The 22330-nt window shown below is 40.8% G+C and overlaps 1 protein-coding gene across 2 annotated transcripts in view; it reads right to left on the minus strand.

Annotated features, from left to right (window-relative positions):
• The window catches only part of PIK3AP1 (phosphoinositide-3-kinase adaptor protein 1), a 37380-nt gene that overhangs the window by 9042 nt on the left and 6008 nt on the right, over positions 1–22330 (minus strand). Inside the window, exons 2-9 of one of the 2 annotated variants that reach the window (XM_083866440.1) lie at positions 21677–22093; positions 10293–10435; positions 9324–9468; positions 7657–7799; positions 6427–6559; positions 5566–5762; positions 3392–3581; positions 455–550 (exon numbers count right to left, since the gene is read on the minus strand). In XM_083866440.1, the coding sequence (XP_083722566.1) occupies positions 455–550; positions 3392–3581; positions 5566–5762; positions 6427–6559; positions 7657–7799; positions 9324–9468; positions 10293–10435; positions 21677–22093 (1464 nt within the window). Of the gene's footprint in view, positions 1–454; positions 551–3391; positions 3582–5565; positions 5763–6426; positions 6560–7656; positions 7800–9323; positions 9469–10292; positions 10436–13518; positions 13559–21676; positions 22094–22330 lie in introns of those variants that run through there. The other variant, XM_083866441.1, reaches the window with a different exon arrangement.

Here is a 22330-nt window from a genome sequence, read left to right on the forward strand (position 1 = left end):
TCCTCCAGATGCATTATGTACCACATTCTTACCAAGTTGGCCATTTCACAACCAAAACCATCCAGTTTTGCAGTGCCTTAAATGTACCGAAGACCTTCATGAGAGGACTTGATAAAGTCAGTAACATATAGTAGCATGTAATTGTTTGCCACTATGCCTGTACCATCTATGTTGAAGAAAAAGTGAAAAATCTCCTAACTCTAAGAATTTGAGGAACAGTTAGTTTAATTAATTTCAGGTAATTAACATACTTTAATAGTGAACAAATCAAACAGACCAATGGTTACCAAAAACTATGTATGATGGTCTACAAAGTAATACAGAAAATTAGTCCTTTGAAAAATGCAGACACTGTGGGCTATCTTCTATCCCTAAGAGTTCATTAAGAAATCTCAGGTTCTATTTAATTGCTTTAATTGTGCTACTGCCACCCTTCCCTCAAAATAGGTCTCACCTTCTAAAAACTTGCGAAGCATTGAGTCTTTTGTAGTTATAGAAACTTCATCTCCAGCAACTGGAGTGTCTGGTTTGTATTGAAGCATCTCTACATCTGAAAAATAAACCCAACCCAGAAAGATGAACCTGTTAATTACATCTTTCAATACATGGAACAATGTAATATGATATAATAAACCAGACTTTTACTTTATTGTGACAACCAAAGAAGCTGGGCAAATGACCAGACATTTTTGTCAAAAAAAGCATCTAAGTTGCTGTGTTCAGTTCACTGTGCACGATTTTTTTCCAGCTACCTGATGCTCACACTTGAGGATGACTAACAATGCTACTGAGAAGTTCTGACAAGGTTTCAAGCAGGCACTGAGTTTTGGCTATTCTTGAGCATGTGTTGGCCAAGTGAAAGTTTTGGCCTCTGAACAGTGCTCCTGAGAGGAAACAGTGTGACTTTGAAAAACAAGACATTAATGGCAATTTTCCTATGACACATAAGATAGTGTTTGTTCTATTTATTGGAATCAAGTCAAAACAGTTGGCTGTCCAAGTTCATTATTTGGATCTGGAAAGTGTTTTAGAGGGTCAGATGATAATTCAGTATTGAGAAAGGACTAGCAGCAAAAAATAAGATGCTTCATTAATTCAGTATTTTGACATGAATTCTGATTTTAAAGAAAAAGGTCAACCTCATCATAATGCTAAAACTAATCTTAAAACAAAAATAAAATGTTAGGTAACCATGTTCCTAATGATATTAAAAACAAGAGTGATATCAATGAATTGCTTATAATCATTAATTTAAGTGAATTTTTGAGGCAAATCTATTTCTATGTCATAGATCTACTGCTATGTAAACTAGATAGTTTGGGTTACATGTGAGAATATGAAATAGTTTTAACTCATTACAATGGCTCCAGTCCTCTATTACTTTATTCTCAAACAAGTTCCTGCCAGAAAAATTGACCCAGTGGTATCTAACCTTCCTTTGATCAGTCTCTGAGAAACTGTGGTGGAATCACATCCTGATTACAGAAAGGGGCACACTGCCACAGTATGGCTACACCTAAAATAGCCCTGGTATTATCCTCTACACCACATGAGAGCATCTCCATATCTACCCACATAAGAGCAACTCCTAGAAAAAGTACTTCGAGAGAAGTTAATTAAGATTTCCTAGTAAGCCATCCTCACAAACCTTCAAGTTACTACAAAAGTTTGAATCCTTTATTTGTACTGGCTAAACCAGCCAGTACTCCCATTAATTTCAGTGAGGGCTTTGTCTGTGTGCTGGTATTCCAAATGATATTGAAACACTTTCACTTTGAGAGAATCGACTGAAGTGCAGAGAATTGTGCCAATTTAAACACATCTGTTACCACACAGGTAGACTTTAGGCACCGTTCAGACAAGCTGTTCATATTCTTCAGGCAAAGACTAACACACCAGGTAAGGAAAACAGAGAATTTCAATAAAAGACTCCTGAATGGAAGGCAGCAGAGTTTTGTGTCCAGAGGCAACACACTAGAACTTCAGAAGAAGCAGGAAAGAGGCTTTTTAGAGCCCAGTTCAAAAGTGCTAAATTACAGGGAGCTCAATTTGCAAGAAAATTCCATGCATAGTTCCTGGGAGATCTGGGCATTTCAGGTCTGGAAGAAGGGAAGTTTGGATTCATATTGGTGAACTTGTTTTTTAACCCTCCACAGGGTTCGTCAATCAACCCCATTCAGAGGTGCACTGATTACAGGCAGACCTACCAAGTATCTAGAAACTCATTACCGCAAACAAAAGCAGCTTTGTTCCTTATAAATCCAACCTGATTTACTGCTCATTCCACCTGAAGGCAGAATAATCCTGGTTTTGGTAGGAAAACTACTCCTACAGTGGCCAACAACACTCAGTAGAAAAGAGTTTATAATTTCAAGGAAAGAGCCAACACAGTCCTTCTGGACTCTATAATCAACAAAAATGTTTTTTATAGTATTATTTAATCTAAAAGAGGAGAAAAACAGCCAGGACCAATATAGCCCATAAGCACAAGTGTTTCAAAGCACAGGTGTTTAAAAAAAAAAAGCCAAAAATCTTTTCTCCTGAGGCAGCCCACTTAAAAATTGCAGAAACACTAGAAGTCCTTAAGTACCTTAAGGACGTACTTAAAATATAAGAAGCTAAATTCTCTGCTCATTATGAGAATCATAAAATCAATCAGTGGGATGAAGTCAGACCAAACAGGTGAGTAAGAACAGCAAATTTACAATTGCTTAACACAGGTACTTAATTTGGTATTTTCAATTGGCCTCACTGAATATTAATGCAATAATGAAAACTTTAAATATATGCATATTTATCAGAACTAGCTCTTTATTTTTAGCAATAAACCAAGCAGATTAGAATAATGATTTTTCATTTATAATCTTTCTGGTACACATCTTTCTAGATGTTTGCTTCCTTTTGCTCTTAAGTTGTTAAGCTAGAATCTCAGCTCTTGTTTTTCAGTTTCCCAGTTGCTGGTAAAATCACATCTTACATAGTGTTCATTTCTGTCAGTGTCAGAATGCTCCTAGGTACCCAGTCCTCAGGAGGAAAAAGTAGGACATAGTAGAAGATTCAGTCTCATTTCTGTATGTTAATTTATTTGCTCAGGGTTCAGGGAGTCCTTGAAACACCAAAGAAACAGCTCTTGATCTTGTACACTGGCAATTAAAAAAGGTATAGAACAATTTTATCAGTCAGCCAGTGTTAGAAATGCAGCATAGTTTCCTTGTGGTGAGAGCAGAAAAGTTGTAACTGAGGCACTTCGGTGTGTAAGAGAGACAGGGGTCTGAGCAATCTGATCTAAAGATGTCTCTGCCCATTGCAGAGGGCTTATTCTAGGTGAGCTTTAGAGGTACCTTCTAACCCAAACCTTCCCATGATTCTGTAATTCTATGAATATACATACAAAGATCTTCTGGGGCACCCGGGACAAATCCAGCCATGGATTCATAAAGCTCTTCATCAGAGCCTGGATTCAAGGAACATTTCATTAACAGATCAGTGGACAGATGAGCCATGGACTCATAAACAGATTCATCCTCCTCGCCTTGCATTAGCTCTTCCTTAATGTGACTCTTTAGCATATCTGCAGTTTCCTGGAGAGGAAAGAGGGCAAGAAAAAGAAAATAAATTCAAGTCTCTTTTAAAAAAAGAATCTAGAGAATAAAAGCAAGAATAAAAGATATCTCAGTTTTTCATCAATGATGGGAAAAAACCTCTGAAGACAGCTCATTCCCAAAGATTAAGGCTTCACAAGTGACCTAGATCCCCACTTCAGCTATCTGGGACAAACTTTTGAGATCTATATTGTATTAATAGGTGAAAGGTGAAACAAGGGCTGCTGATACATTCTGAGTAGCCATTACAGCCTCTCACCCCATCACTTTCATGTCCTACCCAATGTCTGTAAACTCCCGGAACATAAGCACAGCTCATTCTAAAAATACAAATGCTTGTCAAAGGCTATTTTGGGGCACGCATAGCTAACCATAAGGGGAAAGCTTATCACATGCAGAGCACCTGCAAAATAGCAAAGTTTTTTGATGTAGACTCAGTTTCAGTTTCTTGGCATTAGCAGCCACATGTAACACCCAGAGTGGGAGTACACAGACCCTTTTTTGTGATATTAACAGGAAACCTCACAGCAGGCAGCTTCTGATTCACAGGAGAGCAGAATCCTTTCTTATGCATTTGCAACACAGAGCAAGGGGAAAAGGCAGAGCTTCACAAAATCACACACAAGGAAGCAAAATGTAAAGCTTCATCCCACCCTCCTTCCCAAATTCCAAGTGTGTCGCAAGCACAGCCATCTTAACAGTTGCAATACTACAAGGTATTCTTCCATCCACAAATGCCAACTCATGAGCTCTCAATCCATAGGGCATCTGTGTCAAAGCTGTCTACACATGCTTCTCTCCACAGTCAAAATGGCCAGTAGCTCATGCAATGCTTTACAGAGCTCCAGAAGAACCTTTGCCAGAGAGAAAACTAGGCGAGTAAAGGTTTCACTGGGATTTTCAAACATCCATACTACTAGTGATAGTGGTCAATACCTTGCAGTGGTCACAGATGACTTGTGTACTCTGTACTGCACTGACAGCTTGATGGTCAGTAAGGAGGACCCACCCTTAACACAGCTCTGTCATTGTGCTAGTGGAGAGTATGGGAGGAGCACAGTATTGCAATAAGAGGTTGGAAGGATACTTGCATGTCTCTCACTCACCCCGATGCAAAGATTTTGTTCACACAATTTACAGTTTCTGCAGTTCTCCTGATCTCAGAATATGGAATGACTTATTTAGCTCTAATGTATAATGTCAAGAAGCAAGGCCTGAGTCCAAGAATTAAGTCCATGTCTCCTAAATAGGACTTAAACACTACAGTAATTGGCTGGCAGATCTATCACCCAGCACTCAGACAATGATAAGGACAATTAAACACAACTTTTCAACCTAAAGCAAAGGCAAATAGAATTCATGTGACCTGAGTCAAGGAGCTCCTGGCTAGAAACAGCTCAAACTGAAACAAAAGGAGAAACTCTATGTGTACCCAAGTACTGCACAGAAACAAGTGCTTGGTGCAGCTGGAAAAGTCAGAGTGCTGTTTTCTGGGGGTGAGGTTAGCTCAAAGAGAAATGAACTGTCAATACTACAACTAATAAGAGAACACTTCAGACTGTAACTTCCCAAACATATTCTGTTCCCATATTACTCCCTAAAATAAGCTGGATGAAGGGGCTCTTTTCCCAGGATCAGAAATAGAAGAGTACACTAGGCACCAACCACATCCCTGCAGAAACTTCATTAGATGGATGGAGGAATGGAAGCCAGCATGGCACTCTCTGCTTCCATCTTACCTGCTCTGTGCAAAAGCACCAGGAACTTCCCTGGCTCCAGAGAGACACCTAACCCCTCCAGCCTAAAAACTTCCAGTATGTCTGGATGTCTGTCTTCTACACCCTACCATAACAGACTTTATCATCCCATCACTCCTGCTGAAGTGACATTAAGTGCCAAGCCCAGTGCCAGAGACTGCAGCCAGTGTGGGATGAGGCAGAAAGACTGCTCAGCTTTGTCTTACCACATATTCATCAATGAATTGTCGGAGATCCTTAAAGCCATGCTTTTCTGCTATGGTGTTTGGATAGTGGCCATACTTGTTGGCCACGCTGTAGGCCTGCAGTGCTCCAGGGCATGTGAGCAGCAAGGCAGTGAGGTTCTTCAGCCCGTATCTTGCAGAGAAGTGAAGCAGCGTTGGCAATTCCTCATCCCTCTGATCTGTGAGAACAGGAGCCCGTTAGAACCTAAGTTTTTCTCTAGTAGCAGCAGAGCCAGTAGGTGAGAAACAGACACAGCAAACACAGGCCAAAGCAGCTGTGAAACCCCTGAAAGTATGTATGTGGTTTAAAATCGAGCACAAATTATCTCATGCATCTCCAGGCTTAAATCCTACAACATTTAGTGGGGAATGTGGCACTGTAATAGCTTAAATGTATGGAGGATCACAGATTTGCAAGGACTTCTTAGATCATTGTTACAAAAAGACAGCATACCAGCCCAACTGCTCAGTGCCCACTGAGCACTTAAGAGTTATGGGGTATGGGGAAAAGGACTGGGCTGTGAAGAAATGGCACATGAGACAGAAAAGCTGGGAGACATTTGGGGAGCATCATCTTTTCACTCTGGTTCAAAGCTGTCCACATAGCAGCATCTGCCACAGTGCAGGGAAGTGAGAATGATACATGTAATAAAAAAAAAGGGTCACCTGACTCAAATGGCAATCCCCTTTTTATAGACATAATCAGAAATTTAGCTTCCTGGCTGGGACCAAGGTTTTAGAGACAGCCTGTGCAGGTACCACACACTGCAAGTTAAGGTGCTTCAAGGTAAAACAACTGATACAAAGAAAATCTAAAAATAAATCAAGAGTCTTTAAACTTACTGGCTGTCATATCTTCTTCTTCTAGTTGGTTGATTCCAAACAGGTGTAGACCACTGGCAGGAATATTCTTCTTGAGTGACTCAGTCAACAGTTTGTCCAGGGCTTCTATGCTGTATGGCACAATTTTAAAGGCCTACAGATAAATGGAAAGCACTTTTATTTGGTAGAGTCTGAAGATTCAGTGAAGGTGAGATTTTTATGGTGTTTTTATTATTTAACAAAATCAGAAAACAGTAGGTATAAACACAGAAGGTAGAAATGTTCAGGTCCAACAAAGAACTTGGATAGCTTCCTGGTGCAGAAACAGAAGAGCATTAAGCTCAATAAATGAGAACCGTATACTCCACAAGACAGAGAGCAATGAGAAAGTCACTTGTGCAACTGGAAGCACAGAAAACTTCCTTCCTACTTTCTTGGCAGGTGTACATTTACTTCTGAAACTGTTCCAATGAAATGTCACTCCTGCTTTAAGTATTCACAGTCCATTTTGAATTGTTCTGGTACACACTCTGGGTTTGGCTTTTGAACTGGGAAAGAGCCATATTCCCTAAGCAGAGGCATCAACCAGTAGCAACTGCTCCACGACTTCAACTAAAAAACAAGGGAAACACAGTCTCCCCTGTCCCAGGTATATTGGTGCTACCAAGACTACCACTGCATGGCAGATCAGGAACATGCAGGCAGGCAACAGAGCAGAAAACTTCCTTGTGCAAGCTTTACCCCTCTAATAGGGTTCAGGTACCCCAAGTGGGCAAAATAGAATAGGAAAACTGAGTAGCTGTATTAAAAAAAGTAAGTGTTAAGAATCAACAAATCATTTTATGCTATTCTGCTTCCTCCAGCTAATATCAATCTTTGCTACTATTTACACTTTTTTTTTTAGTAACACCTAGGTACAAATTCCAAAACAATTTATTTCTTTATGGTACTTTCTGTTGTACCAAGTTCTGTCATTCCAATCTTTTGAAGTCATCAAGGTCTAAATGTGGGTGTTGATTTTTTTTCTTAGTTTGATAACCTGACTCACATTAGCCAGCTATGTGCTCCAGACAGAAAAAACACCCATGCTTTCAATAAAAGGGGATATTAGAGCTAGGTGAAAATCCCTAAATAACCTTGCATTTCTTCATTTCAGAAGAGCTACTTCATGGCAAGCACTTTTGCTTATGCCTACTTGTCTAGCCTCTGAAAGAGCTGGTTTCCAAAGCAGCTGTTTGCTGAAGTCCTTACCTGGCACATGAACTCTACAGGGTTGGCTGCATTAGCCAACAGATTGCTGATTTCCTCCATGTCAGTATGGTAAGTGACACTTGTTTCTCCCACCATCAAGTCCCCTGAATATATCTGTAGAGGCACTGTCCCAGAGGTTAAATCTTTGAAAAGAAAGAGCAAAAATCACCATTAGCACAAACAATGGGCATGAGTTTGCAGGACATACAGTGAGGACAGGAGGAGTTTGGACATACCACCCCATGTATACCAAAACAGCTTCTGCTATATTGAATTCACCAAAAGTCTTGAAAAGAGTAATTATCTTGGAACACAAGCTAAGACAGTACTTTGGAACTACCTTCTTTATAGCTATGTCAATGCACATAACCTGCTAGGTCCTCTGCTAACAGCAGACTGGACCTCTGATGTTAAAAGTACTCCACCTTGAACTAGAAAGCCTCACATCTCTCCACCCCTGGCTTCTCTGGAGCTGTCTATAAAGCCATACCATAAATACAAAGATACATGGAAGAAGGAGAGAGAAATCAGAAAAGTCACTAGAAATTCTGCAACCTCTGCCAGTCTCACTATTCTCTGAATAAAATCAGTTAAAAGGAATTCCATCTTTGCAACTTTACCCACGAACAGGATTATCTTCTACCTGCACTTTGGAGCTTCTTGATGTTTCATCTAATATGCATTTATAAGTCTGAACTTTCCCTTTGAAACACAGGTATTTTGAATCCCACTAAAATTAGTGCTTCCCTGTTAACAACTCAGGAAATCATGAAACAGTTAATAACACAAAGGAATTAAAAATTATTTCTCTTACTGTTAGAAACTTCAGAGCTTACATTGTACACTCCATCAATGTGAAGGTCATGTTTACAATTCAAAGTACAAGTTAGTTTCCAGGTCAGTGTTTATATCATAAGTCTTGACTTAAGACAGATTAAATTAAGCCTTTATATGTTGTGAGGTCACCTTCTTTAAATCAACCACTTCACTGGCTTTATGGTAGTTGCTATAAAGACTATTAGTCTCTGTTCTCAGAGAGAATGGCACAATGACTCTTCAAGAGGACAGACCAAAGTAGATTAAATAAAATAATGCTGGAAAAATAATATCAATCTTTAAGGCTCTGAAATTGCGCCTTTAAAGTTCAATGAACATAAAGTTTAGATAACCTTCAGTTTTGTAAATGTAAATAGAGTGACAGAACATATCTAAATTAAAAGGCAAGCCAGAAGAGTTTCAGCTCTGATCAGAGAGATTGCTACACATTAAACACATGCTGTTATAGTAATGTAATTATTTACTGGCACTTACCTACTCTCTTGGTGCCCTGCCAATGCTAATATGGTGGTGGTCATAACACAGAGCTAAGTTCAAAACGCTCTGCAAGCTGCAATCTGCTCTCAGAACTCCCAGCAAGGTGTTTCCACCCTGCAACCCTACTGCTGCTGAAGGGAAAACAGAGCCCACAAGCAGCAGTCTCTCTCAGTTCTTCATCAAAAGTATCACAGGTGAGAGTGAAAGTTCAAGATTTTCTGGACTCAAGTTTTTCTGCATTGCAATCTTTACCCTTATCTCCCTGGCATGTCCCAGGACAGGCAGATTGAGATAGAAAGGAAGCAATGGGGAAGGAGAGGGGGGAAAAAAAAAACCGTCTCAGTTCATCTTACTTGGAGCCTTCACAGAGATGGTGTACTCATTCTCCATCTTAGCCAGCACACGCACAGAGGATGCATTCTCTGGAGAAAATTCAACTTCAGTTTTCATTTCAGCATCTAGTTTACATTTCAGGATAATATAAACTGTTGTCTGCACCTAAAACAAAAGGCATTACAACACACAGGTTGAAAACAAAACCACTTTTTGGCTAAGTCCATTTTCTAGGGATTTTGTTCTCATTGCAGCTAACACATCGATTACCATCTATCATTTTCAGGTGAATCATTTCAGAAGCATCTTCCAGTCATGGACTAAGCGGGCAGGTGGCTTCTTCTACAGCTTGCACCAGTATAGATACAAGCATTACACTGATAGAACTTGAGATTTATTGGATAGATTTATAAACTGATTAGAGCTAGATTTATAAAATTATTAACTTTTAACTCTATCCATCTCTTCCCTTAAGCAGCACAGCCACATTCTAAACAGAAACAAAAGGAAGAAACTTAGACTCTTTCCATCTGAGGAAAGATGCTATACTAAAAAGTGCTGGTTTTCAGACAAGAAGCCATGATCCAAGCTTTTCAGAGTCACTTGCAAGGCATGCACCAGTATGGTCATATTAGACTGGATACTGACTGTGGAGTTAATCAGTTCATTACAGTTATCGTACTCTACTTGCCACCAGAACAGAGGAAGGGAAGAGTGTGAAGCTGCCTCACAGCACCCAAGCCAAGCAGCTGTGTTAATGAGACAGTCATGACGTGACACCACAGCCTAGACAGCACTGAGCACTGCACATTACCAGGCTGCTCCTGGGCCTGGGGAGCCAAGCCCATTAAACAAGAGACATGGGGGACAGGGGGCTGAACAGGAAGGTGACAGAAGAATTCAGGACTAATTTCCAGGCCTGTAAAGCAGCACAAAGGGTTGCACCAGCTGGCAGTAAGAACACAGCCCAAGGAGTGAACATACAGTACCCCACATTGTATCCGTTTGGGCTGCACCACTGGACGGTCCCAAGTGCTCTCGGATGATTCATGTTCTTCACTCATGGCAAGTCTGTGGCAGTCAGCTGGATTCTTCTCGTCTTCTGTATCAGTCACAGAGTCACAGCCTGAGTCTAAAATAAAGTACATTGAGTCCTGTTGCAGCACTCTGCTTTGCTGAAAATGCTTATCACACACATCCATCCTGAAAAACCAGACGTGAAGGTGGTGGGGTAGAACTTGCTATTCCTCTCAAAGAAATGGTCAGAAAAGGGGATCTAGTTGAAGAAAGGGAAACTAGAGAGTTTCCTCTTTTTTTCCCCTTAAGAGGATTTAAGGGGGAAATTCACAGAGACATAAAAGCAGTATAGTAGCACTGAATATGCTTGAGGAACAAACAACAATGGCACTCTCTGCTGAGCTGGATAGTCCCCTCATGTTAGACAGGAAAGTTAGCATGTGAATGTCTAATATAAGAACGACCAGTATCTGAACTCATCTGACTCATGCAGTTCTCTGATACACTGTAGGATGGGCAGCAGCCTTTAGTCTTACTTTCCCAAAACATGAAAACCAATGTTTCTCTGATTTCAGCATCACCTTCAGTTCTCAGAGCCGCTTACTGCAACTCCCAAGTTCATTATTGCATCAAAAAATAAAACATGAAGCATTAGTCTGAAGGGGTTCTGTTCGTTGAGCAAGAACCACAAGCTCCAGTATCTATACAGGAGTGCAATTGACAAATACCAGAACCTCTGCATCAAAAATAACAGCACTTTACCTAAACAGAATCAAGAGCAGAATAAACACATGTAAGCCTACAATATGTGTGTACAAAACAGTGATCTCACTCATTTCCCAAAACCAGCATGGATATTGGTAGAAGTGCAAACAAATGGAATTGATACCACTGGCTAAAAAAAAACCTAGCCAGAATGAAAACAGATTACCTATCCCTGCCAGGAAATATTTTTCTCAGCTAGAGAAAGGAAACAAAAGATAATTATGTAGTTACTTAGTAGAGAACACTTTTAGCTAGTTTCTACTTCTCGATTCACACCATTTCCCCCCTCCCCATCTCCCAGAACACAAAGTGAAAGTCACTGACCCCATTTTGTCAGGAGACTATCATGACTTCTTAAAATTATCTCCTGCGGTCAGAATTTCCCAAACTTTATAAGCCTGTGGAGCACTCAAGTATTTAAGACAACATTTTGGAACTTATTTGTTATTTACTACTTAGTATAGAACACATCTGTAAAGATTAGCACAAATTATTTACCAGATAAAATCTCAGACTTAGATTGTCATTGTTCTTATATTAGTAAGAAATATTCTATTTAAAATGATCAGTTATGATGAGAAAGACCTAAGTGATGAACTGTGTGGTCAAACTGTGGCATCCATATAGCGAAGCTACCAAGAATTCAGATTTCACTCAGAATCCCCCAATCTCCAAGTACATCAATTTTCCACAGATCAAGAGAGCCAAAATAAGTGGTCCACCATTAGGAGTTTATGTTTTCCTAATTTCAAATAGAAGCTAGAAATCAGTCAGGGGTTTTAATGTAGACTTCTTTATTATTACCACCACCAAAGACTTAAACTTAGGATATTTGAAGTGCTTTATCACACAATTCTTTAAAAGGTACTTTTGATACATTTGAATGGGATTTTAGGAATTATATGAAAGTTTTAAGCCACAAAACTTCAGCAAATCAATCAGATGAAATTTTTTTCACAAATTGTGGTGCACGCACACTTAACTACATGAATCTCTCCACATGGCAAATAAGCCTACTTACATGAGTACAAGTAGATTGTTGCTTTAATGTTTGCTGTAGAAAGAATAGAGCCAAAAATTTGCAGCTCTGAAGTTCAAGTAAGGCATGAGCACTAACATCAACATTTCTTAAACAATCTTAGAACAGTACATGTAATTTAGCAAACAGATTTTAATAATGGACTAAGCAACTGCTTTGACACAAGGCTGAAGGCTGTACTGAAGGTGGTCTTTGGAATTTTCAGACTGGTACCAAGTATTAGAGAAAATTAACTGAGGCATTATATTCCTTAACTGAGTATTTCAATTGATCCCGTTCAAAGCCATTAACTGCAAGAATCAGACACATTTTAGGAACCCTTCTCTTAGAGAAACATGGACTACTTTCACCTGGGAGTGCCAGGCTGCCCTGCTGCAAACAGGAGAAAAAGCACTTGTCCCACATCCTTCCCTTATAGGATAGGTATCAATTCAGGTGTTTGGCATATGCAGAGCAAGATGCCAAGTCTTTTGGGGAGAAGAGGCAACTGTTACTAGAATAGTGTCTCTAATCTCTGTTGGTTACTTCCAATATGACTAAATCAGAAAGACTAAGGTTACAGCAGATGAGAGAGTCAATGATGACCAAAACACAGTAATACATTGATGTCCCTACAACATATGCACAAATGAAAACTTGCCAGCATCCTGATCCTCAGGGCTTCACCCCCAACCCAATACAGAACCATTAGTGTGGCAATTTTTACCTCTTTTGGCCAACATGTGGTCCTTTTCAGAGAAAAATCAAACCAAAACTGTGGATCTCAGCTACAACATACACAGCAAGCAAGGATAACAAGCGGGGCAAGGAGAGAACAAGCCCACGATCTCTCTGCTTTAGCATGTTATTTGATACTAGAAACATTTTAGCAAATAAAAAATAAGTAGAGCTTTCAAGAAATTCTGGCATTGCACTTCTGCATTCTTGTAACAGAGTTGACTGCCTGGAGGTCATGTGAACACAGAGCTGTTAGGCAATACAGGAAGAAGCACGCAATGTTAATCAGTAATTGGATTAATAGCTGAAGAAACAGGCACTCAGTTTCAGGTATGAACTATTAATCAGTTTTTTCATTCAGAAAATACTGAAATTGCGAAGTAACAAATTCCCACATAAGCAGTGGGGTGATCCTATGATTCACCTTGCAAGTTCCCGTCATGTGCTAGTGACTGACTCATGAACATGCAGGCACTGGAAGAGGAAACCATCCTTTACATTTGCTAATATCCATGCTCTAAAGCTTTGTTAGAGCAAGTTTTCCACTCACTAAGATACTTGAGTAATAACAATCCATTTGCACATACAGACTCAGCAGTTATAACATTGCAATAATAGCCAGCCTAGAGAGGACACCACTGAAGAGATCGACAGACTCGTTAAAGTTAAGTGAATACCTGAATTAAGCTTCTCCATGGGCATGTGCTGTAGGTCAACACGCGTGGTTATAAGAGGCTCTCCCTTTCTGTTCCCTTTTAAACAGAAGCTACCTCAGTCCCCACTCGACAGTCTGTGAAATACTTGTGAGAACAGCAGCAAGGGGAGGAGATGCGGTCCAAGAAACCCCACCACATTTCCCCTTGAAGAACATGCCCCCCTCCAGGATGCATCAGCAGCTGAGCTGCAGAGAGCAGCCTCCCACCCTTCCTGCCTGCCCTGCTGGGCTCCCTTGCACAGCTGTCCTGCAGACACTCACCCCAGGGAAAAGCCCAGGGAAAATACAGGCACGGGTGTGTGCTTCAAGAGCCATTTAGCAGCTTTAGAAACTCGTATGAAGCAGCCGGTTATTTTGACCCGCTGCTGTAGAGCACACAGAGCTCACCCTATCATCCATTTCCTCCTGGCACAGCTGGCGGGCTATCGGCATGGAGCCGACAGCTGTGGTTTCTCACAAGCCAGCCTTTACACCACAGGACACGTGAATGCTTGGAAGAAGTCAGCAGTCTGTCCAGAGCACTCTGTCACTCAGATCATAATGCTCATGGCACAGCTGGGCAGCAGCCTAAGTTCTGTGTTTAGACCAGCCCCTGGCTGACATCAGTCAACACCTCCCATTCTGTCCATCTGCTAGTTGAGACAATTATCTCTCACAAGACCTCAGACTTTCACCTCACTATGCTTAGAGCAAGAGGGAAAACCCTCAAAGAGTGCTCCTGCTTTTACCCAAAGCTTGCAACTGGCCAGTATCCTCTCCCAAGTGCTAATAAGGACATTAAGTCTTCCAGAGCAAACTCCAGCCACATTGACAAGGAGCTGACAAAGTACTGACAAGTAGTCAGGGAAAGCAGGAAAAGTTATCTTTCATCATGCTAACATCAGAGCCCCTGCTTTACCAACGAGATAAAGGCACATCAGAGAAACATCTTGTGATAAGCCCTCAGAACTGGCTGATACTGCAGCAACACTTCCCGTTTCAACTGAGTGGAGAGAAGTGTGCAGGAAGGCACAGCAAGTGAGAACAAAACAGGAAAATTCAAGACTTTGTAAAATTGTCCATACAGAACAAAAATAAGTATGTGACATCTCCCCCTTCTCTCCACACCCCTCATACCTCATCTACAAGCACAGCTCCTACAAACAGATTTTCAATTCTACGAAGAGCATAGCCATGTTTCATATGTCATGCAAAGTTTGACATTACAATAAACTATTTCTCATCCTCCATCAAGGAAACAAGGTGTATTTTACTATGTCAAGTTTTGCTAAGGTTCTTGCAGGTCTAGTGGTCAATTTGTGACTGGATCAAGTGTATAAGCCTGAAGAACTAGCTGGGATGCACAGGAACAGGACAGAGATAGGGAAGACATCGAGGAAAAAGCAGGGTTGTGGCCACCCAGACAACAGACATTGTGTATATGACCGAAATCTCAAGCAAGAGAGACTGGAATAGTTCACTTCCACTACTTCTGGCACAAAGAGGACACATACTGACAAGGCATATGCATGACTCTTATGGCTTTCAAGGGTGTCAGGAATCACATTATATTCAGCACAGATTCAAGTCTTCCTGAGAAGGAAGGTAAGAAGTATGAACAGGTAAGAAGCAGGCACATCCAATTTGCTATTTCATTATCTTGCTACCTCTTGCTACTCTTGTTTCAATTTAAGCGCAATGCATAATGCTTGCATGACAAAAAAGACAGTCCCCATAAATCCTACAAACCTGGAACTCCACCTCAGAGAATTGGGCAGCTGTCTGGAAACATCCCACCAGTCACTGTTGGACTGAATTGTGTGGTTCTTTGAGTGGTTTCAGTAGGTCTAAGACCACATTACTACTGCAAGGGCAGTCACATCTTCCCTCTCCTTCAAATAATTTCTCTTGGAATACCCTTGCAGTCAGTCCAATGGCACATTCGATCACCCAGACAGATGGAAGGTGGAGAATGAGGCAGACACTCTTTTGCAGCAGTAAGGTCAGCCTATGCCACTGGTGAAACTTTGCCCTGGCAAACTCAAGATACATTCTTATTCTCAATTAACTTGAAAAACCAGCCATGAAAATCTTGCCAAATGCAACCCTGGAAGCAAACCAACTGTCCAAGTACACAAGAAGGGTCTGTGAAAAAAACTAAATTCTGTTCCATACATCTCTTCAGATCTGCTCTGTAAAGCATCTTTGTCTTGACCAGCAAGCTTTTTCAGAAATTACATCAGCTGCTCCAGACTTGAATGTGATCAGTGATGGCCACTGGGCTCTTACTTTAAGCAAGTGTCTTACAGCCTTGTAGGTCTCATTAGTAGATATCTAGAATTAGTCTTAGACATCACCATAAAGCAACCTGTAAGGAGATTGTCAGAACCACAAGCCACAGAGAAATATGATTAGTATTTAAAAGGTGCATAAAGACTATTAGAGTCAAAAGCTTCTTAACCACAATAGTTTCTGTCCTTTACTATTTCTGGGCTATCATTTCATTGTCTCTGCTTAGAAAGCTAGTATGCACCTATGCTAGCACTGCTTGAATTTTATAGCGCTATGAAAAAAAACCCCATGAAACATTGCTTTTTATGTAAATAAACTGGAACTTTATGAAACACCTTGATGACAAACAATCAATCCTGCAGCTGGGAAGATTATTTTAACTGCTTGATCCCATATGCTACAGATGGATAAGAACATCTATCCATTTCTCTCAAGAACTCTCAGTATCACTTGGGCATTTAGTTAAGGTTTCTCCAATTGCTTTAACCAGCTCTCTAAAGTCTCTGACTTTCCAGCATCAGTCATGTATACCCATGCATGAAGAGGCATGCTACCAGCATGTTCTCTCAACCTGAACTCCTGTGCAAGAGCGTCAGAGTTTCCCCTCCTTGACAAGCAGTGAGAACCAGCCAGGCTGGCGAGATCCCATATAACAAAGCAGGCTCTCATGTGCACCCAGAGGGCTGACTAATGGCTCACTGCTCCTCTTCAATGAGCACGGGGAAAGAACCACATCTTATGTTTAAACACAATAGAGAAAAATATAGTTTTAAGAATTCATCTAATTATACCCCTTCAAAGAGGAGGGAGAGAGAACTGTATGCTACTACCTCATGTCTTCAAAGTCACTTCAATAAGCTCGCAAAAGTCAATGTTGGATGTAATTAGCTGAGATAGAACTACTCAGAACATATTCCTCCACAGAGCACTGAGACCCAGAAGTAAACACCACATGGCAGTTCCAGCCGAACTTAAAAATACATTGTGAATTTAGGTCTCTAGCCCTAAATGGCAACTGTGAGCAAAAGTAAGCAATCAAATAATTACAGAAGCATAAATCTGAAGGGAATCTCACATGTACTACAACTTCACCCATCTGGCCTGAGAAACAGTTGAGAACATCTGTCCAACATGACCTTAAATTCTGAGTAGCTTATTCCAAGGTTGCTTTATCTTTACAGCATGAGTCCAGCATAGGACCACAAAGATGCTTAAGGAACCACAGCATCTTTCATAAGAGGAGATGCTGCAAGAGCTGGAACTCTTCAGCCTGAGGAAAAGAAGACTCAGGGAATCTTATATTAAGAAGATAAGAGGAAATGAAAAAGAGGGAGCCAGATTCTTTTCCATAATGGACACTGACAGGAAAAGAGGCAATGCACACAAACTAAAATGCATGAGGTTCCATCTGAATACAAGAAAACATTTTGTTACTTGTGAGGGTGGTCAAACACTGGAATAGGTTGCTCAGAGAGGCTGTGAAGTCCTGTAAGGTCTGCAGAGACATTCAAAACCCAACTGGAAATGGTCTTGGGCAACCTGCTTTATCTAACTGTGCTTGAGCTGAAAGTTTAGATGATCTCAGGAAGTTCCTCCCAATCTGAATGATATGCTCTCAAGTTTCATTAGTGCAACAGAAGAAAGCCAGGAATTTAATTCAGTTCCTTTACATGAACAGGAGGAAGAATTATACCGCTTATGTAGTTCTTCTTATGCCATTTACCTCTCAAAAAAGCTTACTGCCTTGGTCTCTGGCATCTCTCAATGAGCAACTCAGTAAGTGGAGTAACATTTCAGCTCTTCCTGATCTACAAAGCTCAAAAAAAGTTCTCATCTTCCTTCTAACTGTCAAAGGCCCTCCACCTTCACTGCATGACTACTTACACCAGCTTCTGACCCTCTTCTTTCACAAGAGGTTTGTTGGTACTCATCTTTTATTCTTGTCTGTTCCAGTGCACAAGAGCTCTGCTAAGCCGAGGCCGCACTTGTCCTTCAGCAGCACAGTTCACAGCTGCTGTCATACTCAGTTATCACCTCACCATTCTCAGCAGATATGGACTTCCCCATGATTTAACCCAAAAAAGATGGCTTAGATACAGAAAGCTCAAAGCCAATGATTAATTAGTAAATGCTTTGGAAACATCAGCTTCCAAAGTGGGAAATTTGAAATGTTTCAAAACAACATAGGTAGGGACAATTAACTGGAGCAAAAGAAATGTCAAGTGAGCTTTGAGAACACATAAGGAAGAGAAAGGCCACTGACTCAGACTGTGTGGCTCAGACTCCCAGCTGCTCAGTGCACACACAAGAGCCACCACAAGCCAGGCAAGAAGGGTTAAGCAGCAGGCTGGTCACTGCACCCTGGCTAGTGACTATACCTTGTTGGACCTGAGCTAGTATGTACAGAGACATCCTGAGCAAGATCTTTAATCTAGAGAAAAGGCAACTCGGGGAATTTACTGCTTTCTACAACTACCAGAGAGGAGGCTGTAGCCTCTCTTCTCCCTGGCAACATGAGGTAGGATATGATGAAAGAGCTTCAAGGGAGGCTTAGACTGGATACTATGAAAAACTTCTTCACTAAAAGGGTGGTCAAGCATCAGAACAGGCTGCCCAGGCAAGTGGTGGGATCACCATCCCTGGAACTGTTAAAAAAAATGTAGATGTGGTATTAAAGGACATGGCTTAGTGATAGACTTAGCAGTGTTAGGTTAGTAGTTGGACTTCATCTTGAAGATCTTTTCCAGCTGTAAAAATTCTATGATTTCCATCCCCTTGGCACAGTTATTGCATAGTCTGAGAAACTTCCCCACAGATAACAGGAGTACCTGCAAATGCAAATCTACATGTGCTCTGTAGTTTGCCAGAATTGAGAAACTTTAGAAGTAAAAACACCACATCTACAAGACAGCAAGAGTCAGCATAAGCACACAGTTGTCAACAAGGCTAGATGAATGCTTCCTCATTTCTGAATTCATACTAAACTAATAAAATTTAAAATAGGTTTCAGCATGTGATGTCTGGGGGTGTCATGTTCCCGTGATGCCCTAAACAAACCACAGCCAACAGCTGTGCTAGAGGCAACAGCACAGCCTGCACAGGGTCAGTGTGCAGCCTCTGGAGAAGAATTTGCCCTGTCTGTGTCCTGTACCCCTGTACATGCCTCACTAGCTCAGTTTAGCAGTCAGGAAGCTGAATCATTTTAGCATCAGGCCTAGTTTTGACACTGCTGTTAGAAGTACAGGTGAGTGCATGTGAAGAGAAGTACCTCCCAGAGGAAGACACCCAGACCCAAACAATTTCAATTATGGTCATGAACTGCCTCTGCTAAGTGCTGTAAGAATTAAGGGCTGCCTTAATCAGGGAAATTTCAAACTTGACTAAGACCAGAGCAGAAGCTGTGTTTCTCTGTGGGAGAGGTCTGCTGTCACAAACATTTTAAGTTACTCATGTTGCAACCAAACCATACAGCAGATTTTTTTTTAACCAGTCAAGAAGAAAGTTTTCACAGTTTCACCCAAAAAAAAGGAACTATGTACACCTGGAGCTGTCTTCAGGGGAAGCATCAGAACATTTGCATTTGAGGCCATTCACAAAATGTGTAGAACCACACAATAGAAGAGATCACAGAGTCATTTTTTCCCCACACACAGAAGTAGGATCTGATACGTTCATCCAAATATTTTGGCCATGAAAGCAGTCCATATTAAATAGGTTCTTCCTTCAAAAGGAGAGTGACAGCAGATAGCTCACCTCTGCAATTGCTCTGAAATGCACAAACCAAAAACCTGACATGGCATGCAGGTGACAGCCACACCAGCTATGACTGCCATAGAAGTCCAGAAATTCTAAATCTTTGTGTACCAAACTATCCAGAACATGTTACAGCAGACTCCACAGTAAATGAGTTTAGTTTTACATAATTTTTCTCTCAGTCAAATATTTTCTAGATACGCAGGAGTCAGTTTGAGATCAATGTATGCTTATTAAAGTGAGAAAACAGAAAATAAGCAAGATTTTTTTTTGTTGTTATGTAGAGACAAGCAACAAAAATCTTAAGCACAAACTCCCTTTCAAAATACCATCTACATAAAGTGAAAGCACACTTTGTTTCAGCACATGCTAACTTGCAGCACAGATGGAGAAGAACTTTAGATCCAACTGTGAGAAGTCAGACTCTAGAGCCTTACCCTAAAAAAGTCTTGCAATAGATGTCTGGCAGCCAGCCAACTGAAGAGCCAGGCAGCCCACTGAACTGCTGCTCAGCATGCAGCAAGCTTGGCAGCAAGACTGGCAAAGAACTGCCTCTGGGGAAAGACCTCAGAATCAACATCCCTTTGTATTCTCACACACTCTTCAACTGTACTAGAACTTATTCCTAGTCCGGCCTAAAATAACTTTGACAGTCCTTGGGTATGTTTAGTAACACCACTAACAATAAAATCTCCCCAGTTTTGAACTGCATATTGAAAATCAACAAAATACTGGTTCTGTGTTCTAGACCCAAGTTTGGAGGAAAACCGTACCTTAAATTTGCTTTTGACAGAAAGCATCAGAAAGGCTAATTTAATCTCCATTCAGTTCTAGTTTTCAGAGTACAAAAGTTTAGCCACTGTTTTCTGACTTCTTCCAGACAGAAAGCAAAGGAGCCTGACTACTTGAGCTCAAGGTTTGGTTTAGCTCCAGCATTGGGAAAACGAGATGTTTTAGAGGTATGTGAAAGGGAGATATAAATTTTCAGCTTAGGAAGATTTTTTAAATGTACTAAGTAGTATCTGCTGTGACCTGGTTACATGAAAATGACATCTTCAGCATAATCCCTAAATAGTATTTTTTCAGGGGAACTGTTTCAGCCAAGATAATGACTTTCAAAATTTATTTTTACTGGGATAAATTTGTCATCATAATTATTGCAATTTTTATCCTGGTATAAGGCATATTTATGCACACAACACTAGACACACTGCTTCATTCATGTCATGGAATAGACCTAAATCTTAAGCCAAGATGCAACTGCAGGACTCCAGCCTTGCTGAGGCTGACAAAGAATATTATAACACTACCTATGGCAATGCCATAAGGATACCCAGACCAGCATGACTGCCCAGAGCTCTCCACCCTCATTTCAACAGAAACTATGAGAAAGGAATTCTACACACTCTTCTAGAGTTTAGGAAAGTTTGGAATCAATCAAAACGCAGTACATTGGGCTCGTGTAATCTCCAACTCTTAATACTTCTCTGCTAGTAAGTCCTCTGCACTAGTTACAAGGTGATCATTTTCACACTGCTTGGGTTATTTTTAAGGCCATCAGTGCAATTCTTTAATTAATCTCTGCCTTTTCATCATAGGTTACAAAAAAAGTGATCCGTTGCCAGTATAGTTATATCTTTGATTTTAGGCCCAGTGCTAGAGAATATACATTAGACTTTATTTTGGTTTTGATGTAACAGCAACAAGTCTGAAGAAAAAGATAATTCTTTTCCTTAAACTAAATAAATGACATCTTTTCCATTGATTTGAGTCGATAAACTGCAGAGTACAATATCTACAGGCAGAATTTTAAATAGAGAAAGCTTTCATTTTCAATTTGCTGCAAAAGCAGGCACCCAAGACAACCTCAAATTCAGAAGTTCTCTGTGAGTTGCTGGTAATTTCTCCTGAATTAGGGACCAACTGATGAGGCACAGAAAAATTTGCTTCCATAACTTTCTAGTTTACAGGGGTTGGACAATGTGCTTTCATTTGCTCATTAAGTAAAGCGCATTACCAGTGTTAAAATAAGAATAAACAGTACCATGTAGCTCCCTCCTCCAACCAGAAAGCACAGCTCCTAGCTATGGTCTTACCTTCTGAAATAGCCTTCTCAACAGCTGCAAGGTAAGCATCAGGCTCATCATCATTTGTGAGTTCTTGCCACTGAGACCAGTCCTTGAAAAAGGTCACATAGTCATCACAGTCCGTAACACCACAGAACAGCTTGACTACTTTGGACGGGGGCCATAAAGCTTCCTGAAGGCTCTGCAGGATGTGAGGGACATAAAAACTCTGCACCAGCTCAGCAGAAAGCAAAAGGATGATACTCCGACTTCTGCTGAACAGGTCCAGCTCCTGGTGGGAGATGGCAGAGTCGTCCTCTAGCTGATAGCTCTGAATCCGATGCTTTCGCACATGCCAAGTGAAGAGGAAGAGGTTCTGGAGGTACTGACACCATTCAGCAGCGTCACTTGCATACACAATCAGCACATCATATTCTCCAGGGGCTCCTGTACAGGTGCAAGATGATCACAGGAAAAAGGATTAAATTCAAACTGAGAACTAGCCCACAGCTTTGCAACAAAAAACCCCACACACCACTGTCTCTAATTCCTGTCAGAAACTACAAAGCATTTCGAAAGAACAGTAGTTCTATCCAAAGTGAGGTGTTCACAGCCACAAAGCAGTTCTAAGGGTGAATGAACTCCTACTTGTATCTACTCCACTAAATTTAAGTAATTTTTTCA

This window comes from Zosterops lateralis, assembly GCF_965231275.1.
Source record: "Zosterops lateralis genome assembly, chromosome: 8".
NCBI lineage: Eukaryota > Metazoa > Chordata > Aves > Passeriformes > Zosteropidae > Zosterops > Zosterops lateralis.